The following is a 19,895-nucleotide window of genomic DNA, read 5'->3' as shown; positions in this document are numbered from 1 at the left end:
ATTACGCCTACTGTGACTTCGGCACCTGTGGCCACTTTGGCTCAGGGCATGCCCTCGATACCTTCGTTTGTTATGATATTAGAACCTACTGCTTCGGATCCGAGTGCCCCTTCGGCACCAAGAGTTTTTTCAACCAAGTTGAACTTGACCCCATTAATCCCGGTCTTGAAACTTGAGACTTCGGTGCCAGCAGGCCTTGCACCACTGACCAGATACTCACCTTCCATAGATCCGTTCCTGGGCGAGATGTATAGCCCATTGATTGACCGACCTGACTCCCCGTCAGGAGTATCCACATCCGAAGTATCCACTAGATCCACCAGGAGCCTGTCAGAACATGATGTGGTGCGTCTAGTGGACCAGCTGTTGGCAGCCAGGGGATACCCACACTTTCTAATACCCATCTGCCAGGGTTGGTTTCTCCACAAACACACTCTTACACTCCTCCTTCGACCATTCTGGTTCTGAAGCTTTCTGCTCCGACGTCCTTCTCTAAACCCACCACCTCAGCGCCTATAGTGGACCTCACTCAGGCTCCGGGTTTGCCACTTTGGTCCTCTGTTCTGGCAGAACTGGTCCTTTCCTCAATCTGGGGACTGGGGGGGGGGCAGGTGCCTCTGCTCGGGTCACGGTTCTGTCCTCGGTGTCGGTAGCCACGTCTGCACCGATCCTGCTTGAGGCTCCATTTGTGGGGGCGGGTTCATCAGAGCGGGGTGTGATCCCGTCCCAAGGTTGTCTTTCTCTGTTCCGGGCTACTATCCCTCTTTGGGCGGACCTGCTTTATGCGCGATGGAGAGGGCTCTCGCTTCTGGAAGCACTCCTTTGATGTAGGAATCTCAATTTTTGACCCCTGAGCTACAGCTGCCACAGAGCACCTTGCCGGGGGAACCAGGCAGAGAAGCCACAGTATACCCCTGCTCAGGGTACCAGATCTTATGAGTACTTCTTAGAGACCCCCACTGAAGAGCCCCCTTGAAAGAGGACGTGCAAGAGGAAGCATGGACTTGCCCGAGGAGTCTTTAATGGAAGACACTGATTATGATGATAGTGAAGGGTCCCCACAGTCGCCTCTTGATGATGTCTCCTTTGGAGACATCCTGGAAATGCTAAAACAGAGAGGTGACTGGAAGCCCTCCAACCCTTCGTCTGAGGAGTCCGTGTTCCTGCAGGCTTTCCGTGCCTGGCCATCTACCTCTTGGGTGACCCCCACATGTCAATGAGCTCTTCCGGCTCCTTGTGCAGCGTGCTTGGCAAAACCCTGATTCCATTGTGGCGATTCCTCGGAGACCTGACGAAATTCTTTCCCCTCCCAAAGAGAACCCGCATTGGCCCAGAGGGTTACCAGTCGATGCTATGGTGATTGGGGCAGCAACCCCGAAAAAGGACTTGGCTGAGGAGAGTCCTGTTGTCCACCTGCCCAACAGAGAGTCCCGGGTGGTGGACAGATTTAGGAAGTGAGTTTTTGCATCAGGGATTTTTGCCATATGGTCTCAGAACTATTTGGCACATTTTACGAGACTCCAGAGGGACCTGATCTCCGAACTCTCTGGGACACTCACAGGACAGGTGTCTGACTAGGTCAGGGACAGAGTGGCCTTGATGATCGCAACCCTGAAATCGATCTCCAACTCGTCCATGAGGTTGCTATCACATACGACCAAAGGGGTGGCTGGAGCAGCAGGTTCAGGCATTATGAGGCGTCATGCCTGGATGTGCATTTGTGACCTCGCAGACCCCTTCAAGTCTTTCTTTTTGAATGCTCCCATCAAAGCATCATCACTTTTTGGCTCTAAGGTAAAGGACATGCTAACCAGGTGTGAGCAAGATGGCAAGACCCTGTCTGCCATAGGCCTACGGTTTTCCAATCCTCAACGTTCCTTCTCTAGGAATCAGAGGAGTGGGAAAATGTGGCACAAAAAATCACAGGGTCCTTTCCATGCCGCACGTAGTGATGATACCCCCAGGGGCAGAGGGGGTAACAATTCCGGAAGACACCTCTACAGAGGCAGAGGGGGTCCTCATAACCAAGGCTCCAGGGACTCCTTCTCTGGACTGGCTTACAAGTGCTCCTGAGGAGCAGCCCAATTGCTTACCTCTGGAAGAAGTTGGGGGGTCATTTTTCTCTGCACCAAGCTGTCTATCAATCTATTGCCACCGATCGTTTGGTGCAGAGTATAATCAACGGGGGTTACACCATCCCCCTTGTCAACCAAACCTTCCAAAAAAGCTTCCCGACATTCCACCTAGTCAAAGGGAAGAAGCAGCTTCAGAGATAATAAAGCTGTCTCAAAGAAAGAGTCATCTAACCAGTCCCACCAGACCAATGAGGATCCGGATTCTACTCACGATTCTTTTTGGTGCCAAAAAAGACAGGGGATTGGACACCCATTTTGGATCTCAGCAGCTCGAACAAGTCTGTCACCCAAACCAAATTCCGGATGGTCACGATTCAGTCCATTCTCCGTTTTTTAAGGGAAGGCGATTGGATGTGCTCGATAGAGATCTGGGATGCGTATTACCACATCAAAATGGACAAATGCTCCAGGAGTCTGCTTTGCTTCTGGCTAGGGGCCAGCCATTATCAATTTCATCCCCTGCCATTCGGTTTCTCTACAACCCTCAGAGTGTTCACAAAGTGCATGGCAGTGTTCACAACTCATTTGAGGTTACAAGGATTCCAGGTGTTTCCATATTTGGACAACTGGCTCCTCACTGCCCCCACCGAGCATCTTCTGGTAACAGCACTGCATTATACATTCTCCTGGCAAAAATTTAGGTATAACAATACATTGGGAGAAATCAAACCTTACTTCTATGCAACAAATAGAATTCAATGAAGCAGTTTTCAATACCCGGTCTAGTGTCACTCCCAAACCACAGACTCCAGGGATTGTGGCACCAGCTCTGGGTGATACTCCGTCAAACAAAAGTTTCAGCAATGGAGGTTCTTCAGGCCATAGGATCTATAGCAGCTTCAATTTCGATAGTGCTCCTGGCAAAGCTACACATGCGAATCCTGAAATGGCTCCTTCTTTCTCAGTGGTTCCAGAACTATTACCCCCTCAGTTACCAGAGTCACATAACCAACTCCTGCAAGCAGGACCTTCTTTGGTGGATGAGGCCAGACGCAGAACTTTGGAGTCGCTCATTTCAATCCACTCAGCCCAGGACCGTTGTGACCACGGATGCTTCCCTGATCGGGTGAGGGGGCGCCATTTCCAGGGAAAGACGGTCCAAGGTGCATGGTCCACCTTAGAGGTCAATCTGCATATCAACATTCTAGAACTGAGAGGGGTGCTGTTAGTGTTGCAGGCTTTTCATCCAGTTCTCCCTTCTGGGATAATTGCAGTTCAGTCAGACAACATGTCAGTCATCTGGCATATCAACAAGCAAGGAGGAACCGAGTCCTACCCCCTGTGTCGAGAGGCCTTGAGAATTTGGCAGTGGGCGGTAGCTTCCAACTGCTTTCTGATAGCAAAGCATATCCCGGGGAGCTCCGAAGTAATTGCGGACAAACTGAGCAGATGCATCTACCCGCCTCACCAGTGGTTCCACAACCCCGAGGTGGCGACAGAAATTTTCAGCCACTGGGGCCAGCCTTGCTGCGATCTTTTCACCTCCCCATCGAACAAGAGCAGCAGCTATTTTGCCCTATTTCTCCTGGAGATGGAGTCCCTGAGGGATGCTGTGATCCACGATTGGCCCATGGGACTTCTTTATGCTTATACTTCCATTCCCCTGATTCCACAACTCCTAAAGGAAGCTCTTTGGTTGAGATGCAAGGTGATCCTCATTGCCCCGTTCTGGCCTCGACAAGTTTGGTTCCCCTTCCTTCGGCCTCAACTAGTATACCTGCTGTGGATTCTGGACCCTCTTCCAGATTTGATTACTCACCCCCAAGGGTTGAGCCATCTGAACCTGTCCAGTCTGAAGCTAACGGCTTGGTTTCTCCACTTTCGTTAGTTGCCAGGCAAGCTAATCTCACCTCCCCAGTTCGGGACATCATTCTGGCCTCTCATAAACCATCCACCAGAAGATTTTATCAGGATAAATGGAAAAGGTTCTCCACCTGGTCAAAGGATAAATCTGCTCCGGTGACTGCAGTGCTACAATACCTGTCTAAGTTCTTTGATGATGGAGCTCCTGCCTCTACCATATGAGTACACCTGGCTGTGATTTTCTAATTTCCACAATGGTCTAGATGGCACCCCACTCATCTCCTTTCATTTATGTAAAGCTTTCCTCAAGGGAGCTTCTTACATCAGGCCTCCGTTTAGACAGCCTGTGGGACTGTGGAACCTTACTTTAGTCCTTCAGTCCTTGATCCACCCCCCCTTTGAGCAAACAGCGAAGTGCAACATAAAGGTCTTGTCCTGGAAATCCTTGTTTTTGGTAGGTATGAAGTCAGCCAGGCGAGTTTCGGAGCTGCAGGCATTGTGTATTAAAAGACCGTATGTGGTCTTCCATAAAGACAGAGTATCACTCCGGACGAGCCCTTCCTTCCTGCCAAAAGTTGTTTCTGATTTTTCCATTAACCAGTCCATTGATCTACCAGTGTTCTTTCCAAATTTTTCCGATAAAGGAGAGTACTGCCTACACTCCTTAGATGTGCACGGGCAGCTGAGATTCTACCTAGACAGGACCAAACCTATGTGTAAATCTGATCAGCTTTTCATTTCCTTTTCTGGGCCTAGAATAGGAAGACCTGTTTCCAAGGTTATGTTATTGAAATGGCTAAGGGACTGCATAAGTTTTATCTATTCTCTCACAAAAGAACCTATGCCTAAGGTTAAAGCCCATTCCACAAGATCTATGGCAACATCTATAGCCTTCCACTCCAGAGCTTCCATGGATGACATTTGCATAGCAGCCCCTTGGGCTAAACCTCATATCTTTATCAGTCATTACAAATTGGATTTGGTCTCCAGAGGGAGAGCTACCTTCGGCTCAGTGGTACTCAGGAGCGTTCTTCCGTAAGGGCCTCCCATGGACCTCAAGGTAGCTGGGGATTCTGTCCCATCAGTGATGAATGGAAAGAAGATTAACAACATCAGATAAGGAAGTTATGTCTTACCATAGCGTTCCATCTGTGTTGTTGATCTTACTTCATTCATCAAATACCACCCTCCCTCCCCACCAAAGGTCCGGGGGGATGCTTTGGGTCCTAGTGGTGTCCTAGGGTATTTGCACAGAAGTGGCCTTGGCTTTACTTCTCTGTCTCTAGCAAACTCGATCTGAGGTAACAGGGAGAAGGGCATTCTGGGTAGAAGCTTAGCTCAAGAGTTTTTGGCTGGCGCGAGCTTGGTAAAAGGCTGACTCGAACCCATCACTGATGAATGAAAGAAGATCAACAACACAGATGGAAGGTTATGGTAAGACATAACTTCTTTTTTCACCTGTGCAGGTTTTTACAGTAAGGTCTAATGAAGATAATCATATCTTTTGGCTACTTCAAAATGTGTAGTTAACTGCCTTTTTTTTTTTTGTTTTGTACCACAAACATCTTTATTAAATTATCACTTATGACATAGGCAATTCTGCATTTATATAAATGAAAACAAACCATACTGACATTTTCAAGTTGCAAACATTGTACATCTCATAATTTTCTGTACAATCATTGTCAATCGAACATGACATATTTTATTCATTTCCTGCCTTCCCTTAAACCTCATTAATCCTCCAAAACAATATTCTGCATATATTGTTCCCACACTTCCTATTTTTTCTATGTAATTTGCTCCCACCCTTTTCTAAAGATCCCACTTTTCCAGTTCTTTTATCTCTGTTACTATAATCACTATTTCTAGTACAGTTGGTTTAGACTTAGCTTTCTATTTTCTTGTAATTGCTTTTTGGACAGCCAACAGAATTAAACCCAACAAGGCCTTACAATGTCTAGGCAATTCAATTTCTGTATTGCAGCTCAAAATATCATTTTCTTGGTTTCATCAGTTTTCACACCCAATATTTCTAACACAGTAGTCTGCAGAGAACTTTTAAAGTTTGCCAACTCATTACACTCCCAAAAAATATGCTCCCAGTTATCTTTTTCTTCTCCATCACACCTCCAGTTTTTACATCTACCTAAGGAAAAATTCTTGGTGTCTGCATGGGGTATTAAATACTCGTGCAAACACTTCCAAGCAAAAATCCTAAATCTTTTAGGCTTTGTTGCATATTGGAAGCCATACATATACCATCCCATTGTTCTTTGCGAATTGCTTATCTAAGCTCTTTTCCCAGCCCTTTCTAACGTCATTTCATTGATTCCTAGAGACATCATGCAGTATGGTGTATGCCCTACTAATTATCCTTTTTGTTTTTTTTAACAGCAGCTTCTATTCTAGAATCTACTAAAAACTCTACCAGTGCTGGTCTTTCACTTAGGATCCCCCTATTCTTTTCAGTTTGTCTGAACTCTATCAGTCCTTAATAGGGAAGGCAGTCTGTAGCCTATAGTCCAAATGTATTATTGGCCTTTTCCCATTCTTTTACCTTTCTTTCTGTAATTATTTGCTCTCAATATCTTGGTTTCTTTGCCAGTTTGCTCCAGTAAATTCCAGCCCCCTTCTTGCCGGTTTTCTGTACCCGTAATTGCAGCCATCCCTATTGGCAGAATCTCCTTTTTCCATTCCTGTATGTTGGTTTAGTTCTTAAAATTCTGTCTTCTACTTTATGAATACAATATTTTTATGGCTGCTGTTGTCCTTAAGGATCTGCATCCAAAATCCCAGTCTCTCCTTATTTTTGGAGCTTTCCTCCTGTTTCATAGTCGTCCCTTTCCACTTTGAATTATAGCTTTCTGCTTGTGCTATGTATAGGAGACATAATTGTGTAGCTCTGAAATATCCCTTCAGATTGGGTAATCCCAAACCCCTTTCTTGTATTGGAAGGATCAACTTATCCCACTCGACTCTTGCCCCCCCCCCCCCCCCGATTAAAATCCTTCAAATCTTTATTATTTGCTATCCCCAGCTTTTCCTCTGGTGGATAAAAATATGCCTGACCTGTGTATACAACTTAGACTGCTTAATTTGTAATTTTTTTGGGGGGTGAGGGGTAGGTAGTGTTCCATTTTTCAGCAGCTTGTAGGTGTGACAGCAAAGTGGCTCTGTCATTTATATGTTAGCCATTTTACACCACTGTAGAAGCCTGCATTAATGAGATCAGAGTTCTGTAAGAAGAAGAACAAATCCGCAGATTTTATTTATAATAATTTGTATTTGACATGTGATTGAGCTGGAATGTAAGGTTACAAGAAGGAGTCAATATTTGATCTTTAGGGATAGGCACATTTTTGGGTAAGACATTATGAACTGTAGAGGTGAGAGAAAGTGTGAGATTTTATAGCATGATTTTTTTGGTTGAGTGTTTTGCTAATAATTTTGTCAGTATGCTTGGCTAATGAAAGAATAGGGTCCAAGGTGGTTCCTAGGTATTTAGGTTATGTTACTAGTTACTAAATTGCCCTACTGTAGAGCAGTCTCTGAGTTGGTATATATAATTATCAGGGGGTGTTGGGGGTGCAGGGGTGCTTGCCATCCTGCAAAAGAGTTTTGTTTTTTCACTATTTTGGCTTTCAGCCTTTTGGGATTGATCAGTAGCCATTCAAGATGTGTGTACTTTGATGTTTAGTAGTTCATCCCTCAGTGAATACAAGCAACTTGGGTGCTGTTTGGACAGGACTAAGGAGTTATAGAAGGGCAATCTGTTTCTTATGCTGCCCAGAAACTTGGGCAAAAGGTAACTAAATTCTGTCTGGGTCATTCGCTGTCAAACTGCATATTCCTGTTTTAAAAGAAGTGTACGAAGGAATTGATAGGGTTGCCTAAAGTTGATTTCACAAGAGGTGGTCTGCTTTTGTGGACATTTTTTTTTTTTTGGCAGTTCATCCTTGGAAGATAGCTGTGCTGCTGCTGTAAGTTTGTCTTTTGCTGCACTATGCAAACTGGGCATAACTTCCAAGTCCAACTCTTCCTTTGGGGCATGATAGTAAAAAGTATGTTCCTGTGTCAAGACACCCAGGAGGTTTAGGTTGGAGCCAAGACTAAATCTTCCTTAGGAGGATACAAAAGCAGTGACAGCTATATGACTTTAACCCTGTACTTCACCATAAAAGCTTCTATTTAAGCTAAAGCCATCCTGTCTAGCCCCCAGACCAACTGTCAGCTGATTACTTGCATCTTGCTGTCGATGCTGTAGCTCTTCCAGTCTCCATCCTAATAAACAGGTTCATATTCAAAAAATATGTTCCATCCATTTAGAAATGATCCTACATTATACCATTACACAAAGGAGATACATTTACTGAATTTAACAACTCAGATGTGCTGCTATGCTGCCACCATTGTCAAAAATACTAGAGAAGTGCATCTGTTATCAAACAATGCTCCTCTTAGTTCAGATAAACTTAACTCTAATACACAGTGCACATTTAGACCCCACCACAGTACAACAAATGCAGTCTTAAGTTTCATCAGTATTATAAACCAATGTCAAAATGATGGCATAGTGGTGTGTACCCTGTTCCGAGATCTATTAAAGGCAATTGATATCATGTCACATCACCAAGTTCTCAAAGAACTTACTTCTGTTGGCCTTTCCCAATTCCTCCCTTTCATTGTTCATTAGCTACCTCTCTGAAGGGGAACAAGCTGTTAAATGGTAACAAATGTTCTCATCCCTTCTACCAATAACTATTGTAGTCCCACAGGAATCCATACTAGGATCTCTTCTCTTTAACATCTTAATTAGTAAGCTTCATAGTGACACACACCTAACTGAAAATAATTTGCTAAGTTGATAACTTAACTTTGATATGTGCAAGCCTCTTCCTTAACTTTGATATGTGCAAGCCCCTTCCTTATCAAAACTCCAAGAGAGCACCCAAATATGTTTCTTCAAAGTTGAAGCCTGGCTAGCAAAACATCACAATTTATTGCTTAATCCCAACAAAACAAAATTGATGCTTTTACCCCAAAACCCTGTTTCAGTCAAAAACAGTCCTTCAACGTAACCTCAGCCAGTAACACCAAAGTTAAAACAGTAATCCAAAACAAACTTATAGGTGTAATAATAGATGGCAAATTCACAGCATATCCTTCAGTGTGTTAAAAAAAGAGTACATCAGAAATTAGGCTCCCTCTATAGGGGCAAGGCATACTTTACACACACAGCAAGGTCGACACTAGCCTCAACTTACTTCCATCCCTCCTGTATGCTTCCCCATCCTCACAAACCTAAATGCCACAAAAAAAAAAAAATCTTACTTCAACAAGGTAGCAAACTTTGCTACCGACCTTTCAGATAGGTGCACAGTGATCAGGACCTAAAACAGCTGAACTGGCTAGAACTACCATACTATTTAACCTACTTGCAGCTAATTACAACACTTAAACCTATCTACCATCCAGAAAAATGCCCATCCCTACTGCGTACCCTACACCATTATGCCATAAACAGAGATATCTGCTCTACTGAACAGTTTCTACTTATGTACAGGGCACAACTTCGCAGACAAATCCATGTACACACACTATGTCTCAAAGAAATGCCTTCCGTACCAAAGTAAAATTAGCATTTATACTCCCAAACTTAAAAACACTATTCAAACAACATCTAAACCACTTCTGGTTATGTTCCTTTTCCTCATCAGGTTGAGGATATCAAAATCTCAGACTTCTCCAGGCTGATCGCCATTATCACCCTGTTCATCTCTACTCTCCACTGCCTCAATACCCTAATCACTTCTACCACGTCATAACTTAGAACTAAGACTTTCTCTATAACCTCACTAACTTTTACTGAAATAATACTTTTTCCTACACCCCTTTCTTGTATTTAAACTTTCTTATAATAATAGAACTGACATAATTCTCTTCTCAATATCCTTTATACTTTTCAATTCAACTACTTCTTGACTTTGACTTCTTTGTACACTATCAATTAACACAATTACTCCCCCAGTATATTACTAGAAGTTAGTTCTACACTGTAACTTCTGTGATAGCTACATTAGGTTGTGCTTTTATATGCTTAAACACAAAATGTACTTGTTTCTGCATGAAAATGCTTGAAAATGTAACTATATAAGTAATACTGCTAGGTCTTTTTCTCATATGATTTTAGACTGTAATTTGGTCGAGTGGCCTCCGAAAGGCGTGTGTGAATGGGCATGCCTTCGCTGAAGGTTGGGCGTCGGGCTGGCAACTCAGCACCATAAAAAAAAATCTACTGCCAATCATTAGCAGACTGGAGTTTCGCTGTGGCGACCACTAATCGGGAAAAGCCGAAAAGACAAACAACAACAACTTTATTGGCTTGCATTATTGTGTGCCTACATACATAATGTAATAGAACTTCCATAGAAAACTATATATGAAATGTAACTTTAAATATGTGATTTTGCTGGAGATTTTCTCCACTGATCTCCACTGATTGCCCAGTCAGACTTTCTTTGTCAACAAATACAAGTAAATAATAAAAATATGCTTATTGTAATGTTGTATTTGCTTGAAGAGCTTACTCTTTGCTAACCGACCCTCCCTCCATCCCCCTGCTTGGATAGGGCAAGATCTGTTTATTGTGTGTATGCAATATGATTCTGTCAATTTGTTAAGAAGTGGAGAATGAAGGGGTATCATGGAAGGGTAGATGCACAGGTAGCCTTGGTAGACTGAGTGTTCTCAGTACATGAAGCCCTAGAAATTTAAAAACTGGGTTCTCCAAGTAGATTTATTGTTGTAGCATGTACATAATTTTCGTTCAGCACTTTTTCATCACAACCTAAAGATTCTGGGGCTTTGGAATTCACCACCTCTTTTATCATTTCCATCTGCTGGCATGTGGTGATCAAAAAGGTACTACAGCCTAACATCAATTTGTAGAATGCACTGCAGTATACATTACTGTGAGAGTGGGTAGGGAGCCTTGATGTCCTTCAAGGATGCATCTGCAGTCATAACATATGGGTTGTCCTGCCTCAGGCAGCCCTTCGGTCGGCCGGATTCCAAAGTCTGGGTCTGGCCTCGGCTGATGTCGCACTTTCCCCGACGTCAGAGCATCTGGGGTATAAAAGCATCAGCCGACGCCATTTTCCTCAGTCTTTCTTGCCGCGCGGTGCCCGAAGCAGAAGCTGTTCGCAAGTGCCGGTCGGTCAGATCCAGAGATTTCAGCTACCGAAGACTTCGAAAAAAGCTAAGTACCCCGTTGGGGACTCTTTCTTGCCTCAGCCGATGTCAGACAAAGTAAATAATTGTTTAACTTGTGGGAAACAAATACCTCATAAGGATTTCCATTCTTACTGCCTTCCTTGCTTAGGCCCAGACCACGACGTATCAGCCTGTTTAGCCTGTGCCTCCTTCAACCGACAAACTCTTAGACGTCGGTCGGAGTTTGCAGAGGAATTTTTTGGAGCCACTTTTGCTTATAAAATGCCGTCGGAGACTCCGACTTCACATATGGTCAAAAAACGCAAGGAAAAGGACCGACACTCGCGGCCCGCGGTTTCGGCTGAAACCACGGCTAGGTCTACCGCGAGTGTCTCGGTTTCGGCCGAAACCAAGTCCACGGCAATTCCTTCAACCGAAACCATACTTACGACCACCGAGGTCCGAGAGGCCCTGGCTGAGTCAGCTTCAGAACTCCCTACCGAAGCTAGTGTTCAGGAATTGTCCGACACCATACCTTTGGACATTTCTACCCCTGCACTTGGGGCAGCTAGGCCCCCAGCTTCTATGTCTATTAAGGCCTTTTCCAGGGCTAAAGCTGCCAAACTTTCAAAAGCTTTGCCTGCCAAATCTACATCCCAGAGGCCTTCCTCTAGTTCTCAGATCCTCAGCCTTGCTGAGGACCTTATCTCCTTAATTAGGGGTTCACAACCTCACCCAGACAGGGCCTCTCAACCTCCTCTAGACAAAAGGCCCAGGACTGAACCCTCTGAACCTCACTCCTCAGATTACTCCACCGATGGATCTGACTTGTCAGACCACCAGGAAGGGGCTTACTCGCCTTATGAGGATTCAGATGCAGAGGAATCTATCCCTTCGGCCACCCCTCCTGAAGAATTTTCCTTTGGGGAGACTTTACACTCCATGAGAGAGCACTTTCAATGGCAAGGTCAGGATTTCTCTGATTCTAGAAAAAGATTAAGGACCTTTTTGCATTTGCCTCAGCATAGGCCCTTAGCTATACCTCCTGTTCTAAATGTAATTGATGATGAGTACAATGATGTCAGTACAGCCCCTGATTCTCTTCCTCCGGCCCCTGCCAAACCTGACAGATGTTACAGGGTCCCGGATTCTCATTTCCATCTGTATAAAGCCCATGCTGCAGACCCAGAAACTATTTCTCAGGACCCTAAAGGGGTTGCAGCCGCTACTGCCAAAAATCCCCTACCCTCTGAAAGAGAGTCTAGAGCTTTATAGAGATGGGGAAAAAAGGTGTATACATCTGCAACTCTTTCTGCCAGGGCATTAAACTGTCAATTCCATATGATACAGTACCAAGAGTTTTTGTTAGATCAACTGAATAAGAAACCTTCTTCTCCTGAACCCTTAGACCGTAAATCCCTTCAGGATTTGGTACATAACTCACAACAGGTTAGTAATCATTTTTTAAAATGTGGCTATGATGCACTGGAGGCTTCATTTAGATCAGCTATGACTGGGGCAGTTATTCGTAGGCATGCCTGGCTGAAGGAGCAATCTTTGCCAGACCATGTCAAAGCTAAACTCCTCGATGCTCCAATGGAGAAACAAAATTTATTTGGCTCCCCTGCACAGGAGATTTTAGGTTGAAGAAAAAGCAAAATCTGTGCAAACAGTTAAAGATTTCCTGCAAGTTCAACCACCGAGGTTCAGCAGAAACTGGCCTACAAAGAATTGGTCCTTTCCAGACTCTACCAGAGCCCAGAGAGGCAGGAACAGGCGCCCTAGAGGCAGAGGTCAATCGAAGGGCTCCTACAGAGGCCGTCAGTGGCAGCCTGCCAACCAGAGGAGTAGTGCAACTGCTACAACTACAACCACTACTACAGGACAGACCCAATGACTTGACTCTGATTCCGCCTACCAGGGATCAACTGGAAGCACCCTTGGGTGGAAAGCTGGCTTTATTCTCAAAAACTGGCATTGCATCACAAAGGATACATGGACATTGCAAATAATAGACAAAGGATACAGGTTTCACTTCCACACTTTGCCAAAAAGAAGCGGAATGCCAAACCTTCCACCAAATCAGAAGGCAGAGGCTTTAAGACAAATCAGCAATTTACTTCAGATGAAAGCCATAGAAAAGGTACCATGTTCAGAACAAGGCCAAGGATTTTACTCCAGACTATTCCTTGTACCAAGAAAAGAAAACCAATGGAGGCCTATTCTCGACCTGTCCGCACTGAACACTTATCTCATTGTGCCAAAATTCAAAATGTTGACCCTACAGCAACTTCTTCCTATGTTGGGCAAGGAGTCTTGGCTGGTGACTCTAGATCTCAAGGAGGCATACCTGCACGTCCCTATCCGACCAAATTGCAGAAGACACCTCAGATTTCTTGCAGGATCAGAGCATTATCAATTCTCAGCATTGCCCTTTGGCTTATCTACTGCGCCCAGAGTATTCACGAAATGCCTGGCATCAGTAATTGCACATTGCAGACTTCAGGGAATTCAAATTTATCCATACCTGGACGACTGCCTAATACAAGCGGACAAGAAGAAAAAATTGTTAAGGGACTTGGCCTATGCCATACACCTGCTACAGACCTTGGGATACACAGTCAACATCCAAAAGTCAAGACTACTACCATCCCAAAGGATAACTTTTCTGGGTGCAGATCTGGACACAATCACCCAGATGGCTTTTCTCACAGAAGAAAAACAAAAACAACTTCCAGATTACTTCATGACTCTGTCAAGACAAACTCAGCTTACTGCAAGGAAAGTCCTGCAGGCCCTGGGTTACATGGCATCTTGCATAATTTTAATCCCACATGCCAGGCTGCATATGAGGAAATTACAATGGTACTTAAGGAGTGTATGGTCTCAACACAGTCACAGTTTAGAAACCATGATACCAATCATTCCATGCCTTCAAAAGGAATTCCTGTGGTGGGCTCAGGCCTGCCAGTCCAACAGAGGGTTGCCTTTCAACAAACCAAAACAAGGCAGACCATCACCACGGACGCCTCAGACCGAGGATGGGGAGCACACATGGAGGGCAAATGTATCCAAGGCCTATGGCCTCAAGGGCAGCTAAGCATGCACATAAACCAAAAGGAAATGCTGGCAGTGAGGCATGCAATCGAGGCATTCAGACCCTTCCTCCAACAAGGACATCTGTTAATAAGGACAGACAACACAACGGTCATGTGGTACATAAACAAACAGGGAGGCACACATTCCTACCCTCTATGCCGGATGGCTATGAATCTGTGGAATCTATGCCTGAATCTCAATATCCAGCTGCAGGCCCAATTCGTACCAGGAAAAGAAAATGCACTAGCAGACAGCTTAAGCAGAACTACCATGGATGCACACGAATGGATGCTGCATCCAGACATCTTCAAACTCATAACAAAGACATGGGGAATGCCGGAGATAGATCTGTTCACCTCCCCACACAACCACCAACTGAAGACATTCTGCTCAAGGACATACCACCCACAAGCTTGGAGAGTGGACTCACTCTTTCAGCTGGAATGCCCTAACAGTATATTCCTTCCCACCTCTCCCATTGATGTACAAGGCTCTACTGAAGATCAGGGAGGAACAGCCAAAAGTGATACTAATAGCTCCAGACTGGCCAAGACAACACTGGTATCCATTATTGAGAAGCATGTCTCAGACAAAATCATGGCTTCTCCCCCTATGGCCTCTTCTTCTGACGCAGAACAATTTCAAGACCCTGCATCCCAACTTGAAAAAATTGCAGCTAACTGCCTGGAAAATTCCTTAAACCCCAATCGAACTATTTTATCTCAGAGGGTGAAGGACATTATCCTGGAGGCTCGCAGGCCCTCCACAAGGAAGACATACTCAGCTAAATGGAAGAGATTTCTCATTTGGAGCACATCAAAGGGCACGGATGTCACAGTGGCAAACCTAACACATATCCTGGAATACTTAGCAGAATTGTTCCACAATGGCCTGTCCTATTCTTCCATTAAGATTCATGCTTCAGCAATCTTAGCAGAATACAATGTGGATCCACCTATCTTCTCACACCCTCTCCTCTGACAATTTCTGAGAGGGATAAAAAATATTAAACCTCCAAGAAGACCCCCTCTACCTGCCTGGGATCTTAACTTTGTGCTGGAGAAACTGACACTACCTCCTTTTGAACCAGCAGCATCAGCGGATCTACATTTTCTATCTTGGAAAACTGCATTCCTTCTGGTAATCACTTCAGCAAGAAGAGTATCTGAGTTACAGGCATTAATGGCAGTGCAGCCTTTTCTTATTTTCCACCAGGACAGAGTGTCACTAAGAACCAACCCTACTTTTATGCCAAAAGTGGTATCTAGGGTATCCTTGAACCAAGCTATTCACTTGCCTACGTTCTTCCCTAATCCACAGAATAGAGGGGAAACACTTTTGCACACCCTGAATATACACAGACAACTACGCTACTACTTGGACAGAACAAAAACTAGCAGAAAAACTGACCAGCTTTTTGTAGCATATGCAACTGGGGTGCAAGGAAGAGCAATTTCCAAACAGACAATTTCAAAATGGATAGGAAATTGCATTCGCTTTTGCTACTCCTTTCATGGAAAGACAGTTCCTGAAAATATCAGGCCTCACTCCACAAGGGCCACGGCCACCACTACAGCCTTCCTACGGGGGGGTGGCTACCAAGGACATTTTAGAAGCTGCTACTTGGAGCTCCATGCATACATTTGCCAAGCATTACAATCTACCTTTATACTCTAGATCCAGAGCAGGGTTTGCAACTGCAGTCCTGCAGGGGATCTTAACTACACCATCCTTTTCTTAGTACCTCCTCCCCCAGATTGGCTATGATATTCTACCCATATGTTATGACTGCAGATGCATCCTTGAAGGACATAGTACAGTTTTGTACCTACCATAAATGTAGATGTCCGATAGGTATGCATCTGCAGTCAGGATTACCCTCCCTCCTTCCCCTCTGTGGTAGTCCTAGGGTGCTTACCCCTCTTTCAGCTAGCTGGGGGAATCTATTATGGTGTATTTGTTTGTTTATACATGTATATAATTTGCAAATGTTTGGAAATTTTCAGCATTTATCCAAATTTAGCCTTCCTAGAGGGCACCTGGCATCTGGGGCAAGAAAAACTGAGGAAAATGGCGTTGGCTGATGCTTTTATACCCCAGACGCTCTGACGTCGGGGAAAGTGCGTCATCAGCCGAGGCCAGACCCAGACTTTGGAATCCGGCCAACCGAAGGGCTGCCTGAGGCAGGACAACCCATATGTTATGACTGCAGATGCATACCTATCGGACATCTACATTTATGGTAGGTACAAAACTGTACTTTTTTTTTTTTTCTTTTATTGGCCTGTATAATTAAGAAGGAAATGGTAACAACTTAAAGGAGGCAAATATTTAAACTATGGAAAGGAAATCAACATCAGCAATGTACTGTTCCAGTGGGTTCTTTGCATAACTGCTTACTGTTTACCTGAATGTTGTCACTGACTGACAGGCTTGTTTCCTGAGTCTGCAGAAAGTGCCTTGTCAGTTTGCTGAAAAATGTTAGTCCTGTTTTGCTGTAGTGACACCAGAAAAGTGAGCTGTCATTTTTTTTCGTGTCCTCTTAACAGGTTAATTTAGAGCCTGTTGATATCAGTTAAATTGATTTAAATTTTTTTAATAACTGGAAGTTGCTTAGAATGTCAGTGTTACTTCATACTCTAATAAAATGATATTTCTGATTTTGAGTTGCTGGACTAAGTGCATTCAACTAATACTGGAATACTTACTTTCTTATTCTAGAAAGGACTCCTTGAGCCCTGAACTAGTGGCCGCAGCTTCTGCTGTTGCGTCCTCAATGCCTGAGCATTTGAAAAAGCAGACTGAATCTGAATTGCTTCAGCAGTTGAGGAAACACGAAACTGAAAGTTTAGAACAGAAGAATGAGGAAAGCAGCAGTATTGGGTAGGTGATCTATGAAGACATACAGAACACTTTTTAAAGTAGGACGTCTGCTGTGTATTGACTGTTTACCCCATCGTGAATTGGAGTCATTATGTGATTTGCAGAACATTTGTGATGGAGCAATGCCACTTAATAGCATTTATGGTTTATGGAGGCGAGTGCCACAAGAAACACATGAAGAAATTGAGATAGGTTCATAGGTTGATACTAGGCTATCTGCCCTAGGGCATTTATAAGCCTAGTCAGAGTATTTTTGGCTTTCGCCACCCTTTTAGATTAGTTGACTGTGCCTCTGTATAGTAGGTCACAGAAGGTAGCCCTTTTAAGGTTTGTTTACTGTACCTCTGTCAAGCAGCGACACAGAAGAGATCCCAGGGGTAAACTTATGATCTCCCATCCATTCGTCATGATTTCTCTTAAAGAGGGTCAGTGAGGGGCTCTCCTTTGAAGGCGAATTGCCGAGGTACCAGATCGTTGATGGAATAAAGAACTTTGGTGGAATATTGACTGCTTTTGGTGTGTATTGGGCAGAATTGCTGACTTTCCGTATGTTTTTGCTCAGTGAGGGGCTCTGCCTGACATGGATTGGGATTTTGTTCCAAAGTGAGGGGAGCCTCTGGGATATGAATCTGCCCTTCCAGCATGTCCTATTTATTTCTGTGCTGAGGTTCAGGTCCCTGTAGCGTGTAGCTCTAAGGGATTTAGATTTCCTCAGGTGAAGCATGTCCATTAATTTTGGGTTGGACATGGCTTTATACATCAGTCACAGATCGTTTCTTGAGTAGGCGGTACGCAACTGAGTAGAGCTGGGGTTTCTTTAGCTGAACTGCATAGGGCATCTGTTTGAGCCCCTTGATCCTCTTGGTGAGATACTTTTGTGGTCTTTCCAGTTGCTGAAGGTATCTGGTAAGGTACATCCCAAACGGGGCATTGTACTCAATTATGGGCCTGATAAGTTATTAGAGGGGCACAATGACCTCTCTTGATCTAGATGTGAACATTGTTTCAGTAGTCTGTGTTTTACATAATTAAGTGTGTTGTTGCAATCCCCTATAACTTATAAAGGCTGTAAAAGGCTGGTATCTAAGTAGAAGAAACCATAGGGTATCACATAAATTGTTCACAAGGAGGAAGCAAAGGTTCTTCAAATGCAGTCTCTGTCATTGTTTCCGTGTTTGTAGGATACAAATGTAGAACCTAAGTTAGATTATTTAAGAATTTGTCATTTTTCAGTCCAAGATGTTATACCCTAACAACTACTTGTCTGTTTGTCATTAGAGCTCCCTTTGCTGCCACACTTCTTGTAAACCATTTTTTTAAAAAGGGTTTTACATGTGAACTCACCCAGTGAAACTGGCACACCTTCCTTTAGACCTGAACTTCATATCTGAAGTAGTTTACTTCATTTGATCTTCAACCTTCAGGATACCGGATCCATAGTGGATCAGAGACCCATAATACACCTCCACTACCTTCCAACCCCCAGATCTTGTTTGTTGCAACTAGCTGAAGCATCATGATCTCCAGAGCTCCAAGTAGTAAGTGGGTTTGATAGCTTTTAGAAAGCCGTTTTTCTCTCTAACTTTTAGGATAGTGCTTAGTATAGGTTCGTAATTAAACTTTACTGTTGTTTAGCTTAGATTCGTTGGTAGTATACTTGCTTCCCTTCCCCCTTCAATGTGTGTGTGTGTGTGTGTGTGTGTGTGTGTGTGTGTGTGTGTGTGTGTGTGTGTGTGTGTGTGTGGGGCGAGTGGTTTTCAGTGGGAAAACTAATATCTTTTGTCTTACTTTTTTTCCCCTCTTTGTCTGAATGGCTGATAAGTCTGTGTTTAAAAGGTGCACTGAGTGTGGCCATAAGTTGTCCCCAGCAGATGGCCACAATCTGCACTGGTTTTAACGAGGACAGGAGGCCCTGAAAGGCCTTCTTCCCACCTTCCTCTCTTGCCCTGGCTTCTCCTCCCTCCCAGGCTGGGACTCAACCTCAGGACTGAAAATCTCTGAGATTTTCCCCAAAGCCGGAGGAGACATGCTTGACATCTAGGGCCTCGGTTCCCCGACCCTCAAGGTCAGAGTCTGCATGGATAAAATGATGAGGAGGTTCATTTGTACTCCGATCCAGATGGGACAGATTTCTCCTTCTCCGATCTGTCTACTCTGATCTGAGGATGGCTTTAGTCAGGGGTACCTGCTTAGCAGAACTTTTTTCATCGGCTCCAGCTTTGATGGGCCAAGTTCTGGACCTGGGGAGACTGGCTTCCTTATTGATTCCCCAGGAGGTTTGTTTTCCCTTGACATTTGACATGGTAGAAAGGGTACTCTCTGCTGGATCGAGACCCCTGACTATCCCCTCACACTCTGCCTTGACCCCCTCGGCTCTTTCTACGAATCCCATCATTTTTCCAGAGGGACAGCCCATGCTCGAAGAGCCCTAGATGGTTCCCTCTGAGGAGCAAGTGGCTTACGAGTTCCCCCCAGAGAACCCCACTGGTGATGTGCCTCACAAGCATATCTGTAAGAGGAGGCACTTGGACTCTCCCGAGTCCCTCACCGAGGATATGGATTTGGATGATGGGGAAGGTTCCCTCAGGTCACCTCCCAAGGATGTCTCCTTTGGAGACCTCATGGAAATCCTTCGCCAACGGGGAGGTTGGTCTGTCCCCAAACCACCTTCTGACGAGTCCATGTTCCTGGAGGCTTTCGGCACAGGCCCATCTACTTCCTGGGTGTCCTCTCACACAGATCCCTTGGTGGACCTGGTCA

General features: G+C 44.5%; 1 protein-coding gene across 1 annotated transcript in view; it reads left to right on the top strand.

The window, feature by feature from the left end:
- Nucleotides 1-19,895, top strand: part of MRPS31 (mitochondrial ribosomal protein S31) — a 621,425-nt gene that overhangs the window by 117,652 nt on the left and 483,878 nt on the right. Inside the window, exon 3 of the mRNA XM_044072042.1 lies at nucleotides 16,974-17,135. Coding sequence (XP_043927977.1) covers nucleotides 16,974-17,135 — 162 coding nt within the window. The remainder of the gene's footprint in view (nucleotides 1-16,973; nucleotides 17,136-19,895) is intronic.

This window comes from Protopterus annectens, chromosome 5.part0 (assembly GCF_019279795.1).
Source record: "Protopterus annectens isolate FY-2018-M chromosome 5.part0, PAN1.0, whole genome shotgun sequence".
In the NCBI taxonomy this organism is placed as follows: domain Eukaryota; kingdom Metazoa; phylum Chordata; order Ceratodontiformes; family Protopteridae; genus Protopterus; species Protopterus annectens.
This window is presented reverse-complemented; position numbering and strand designations above follow the sequence as displayed.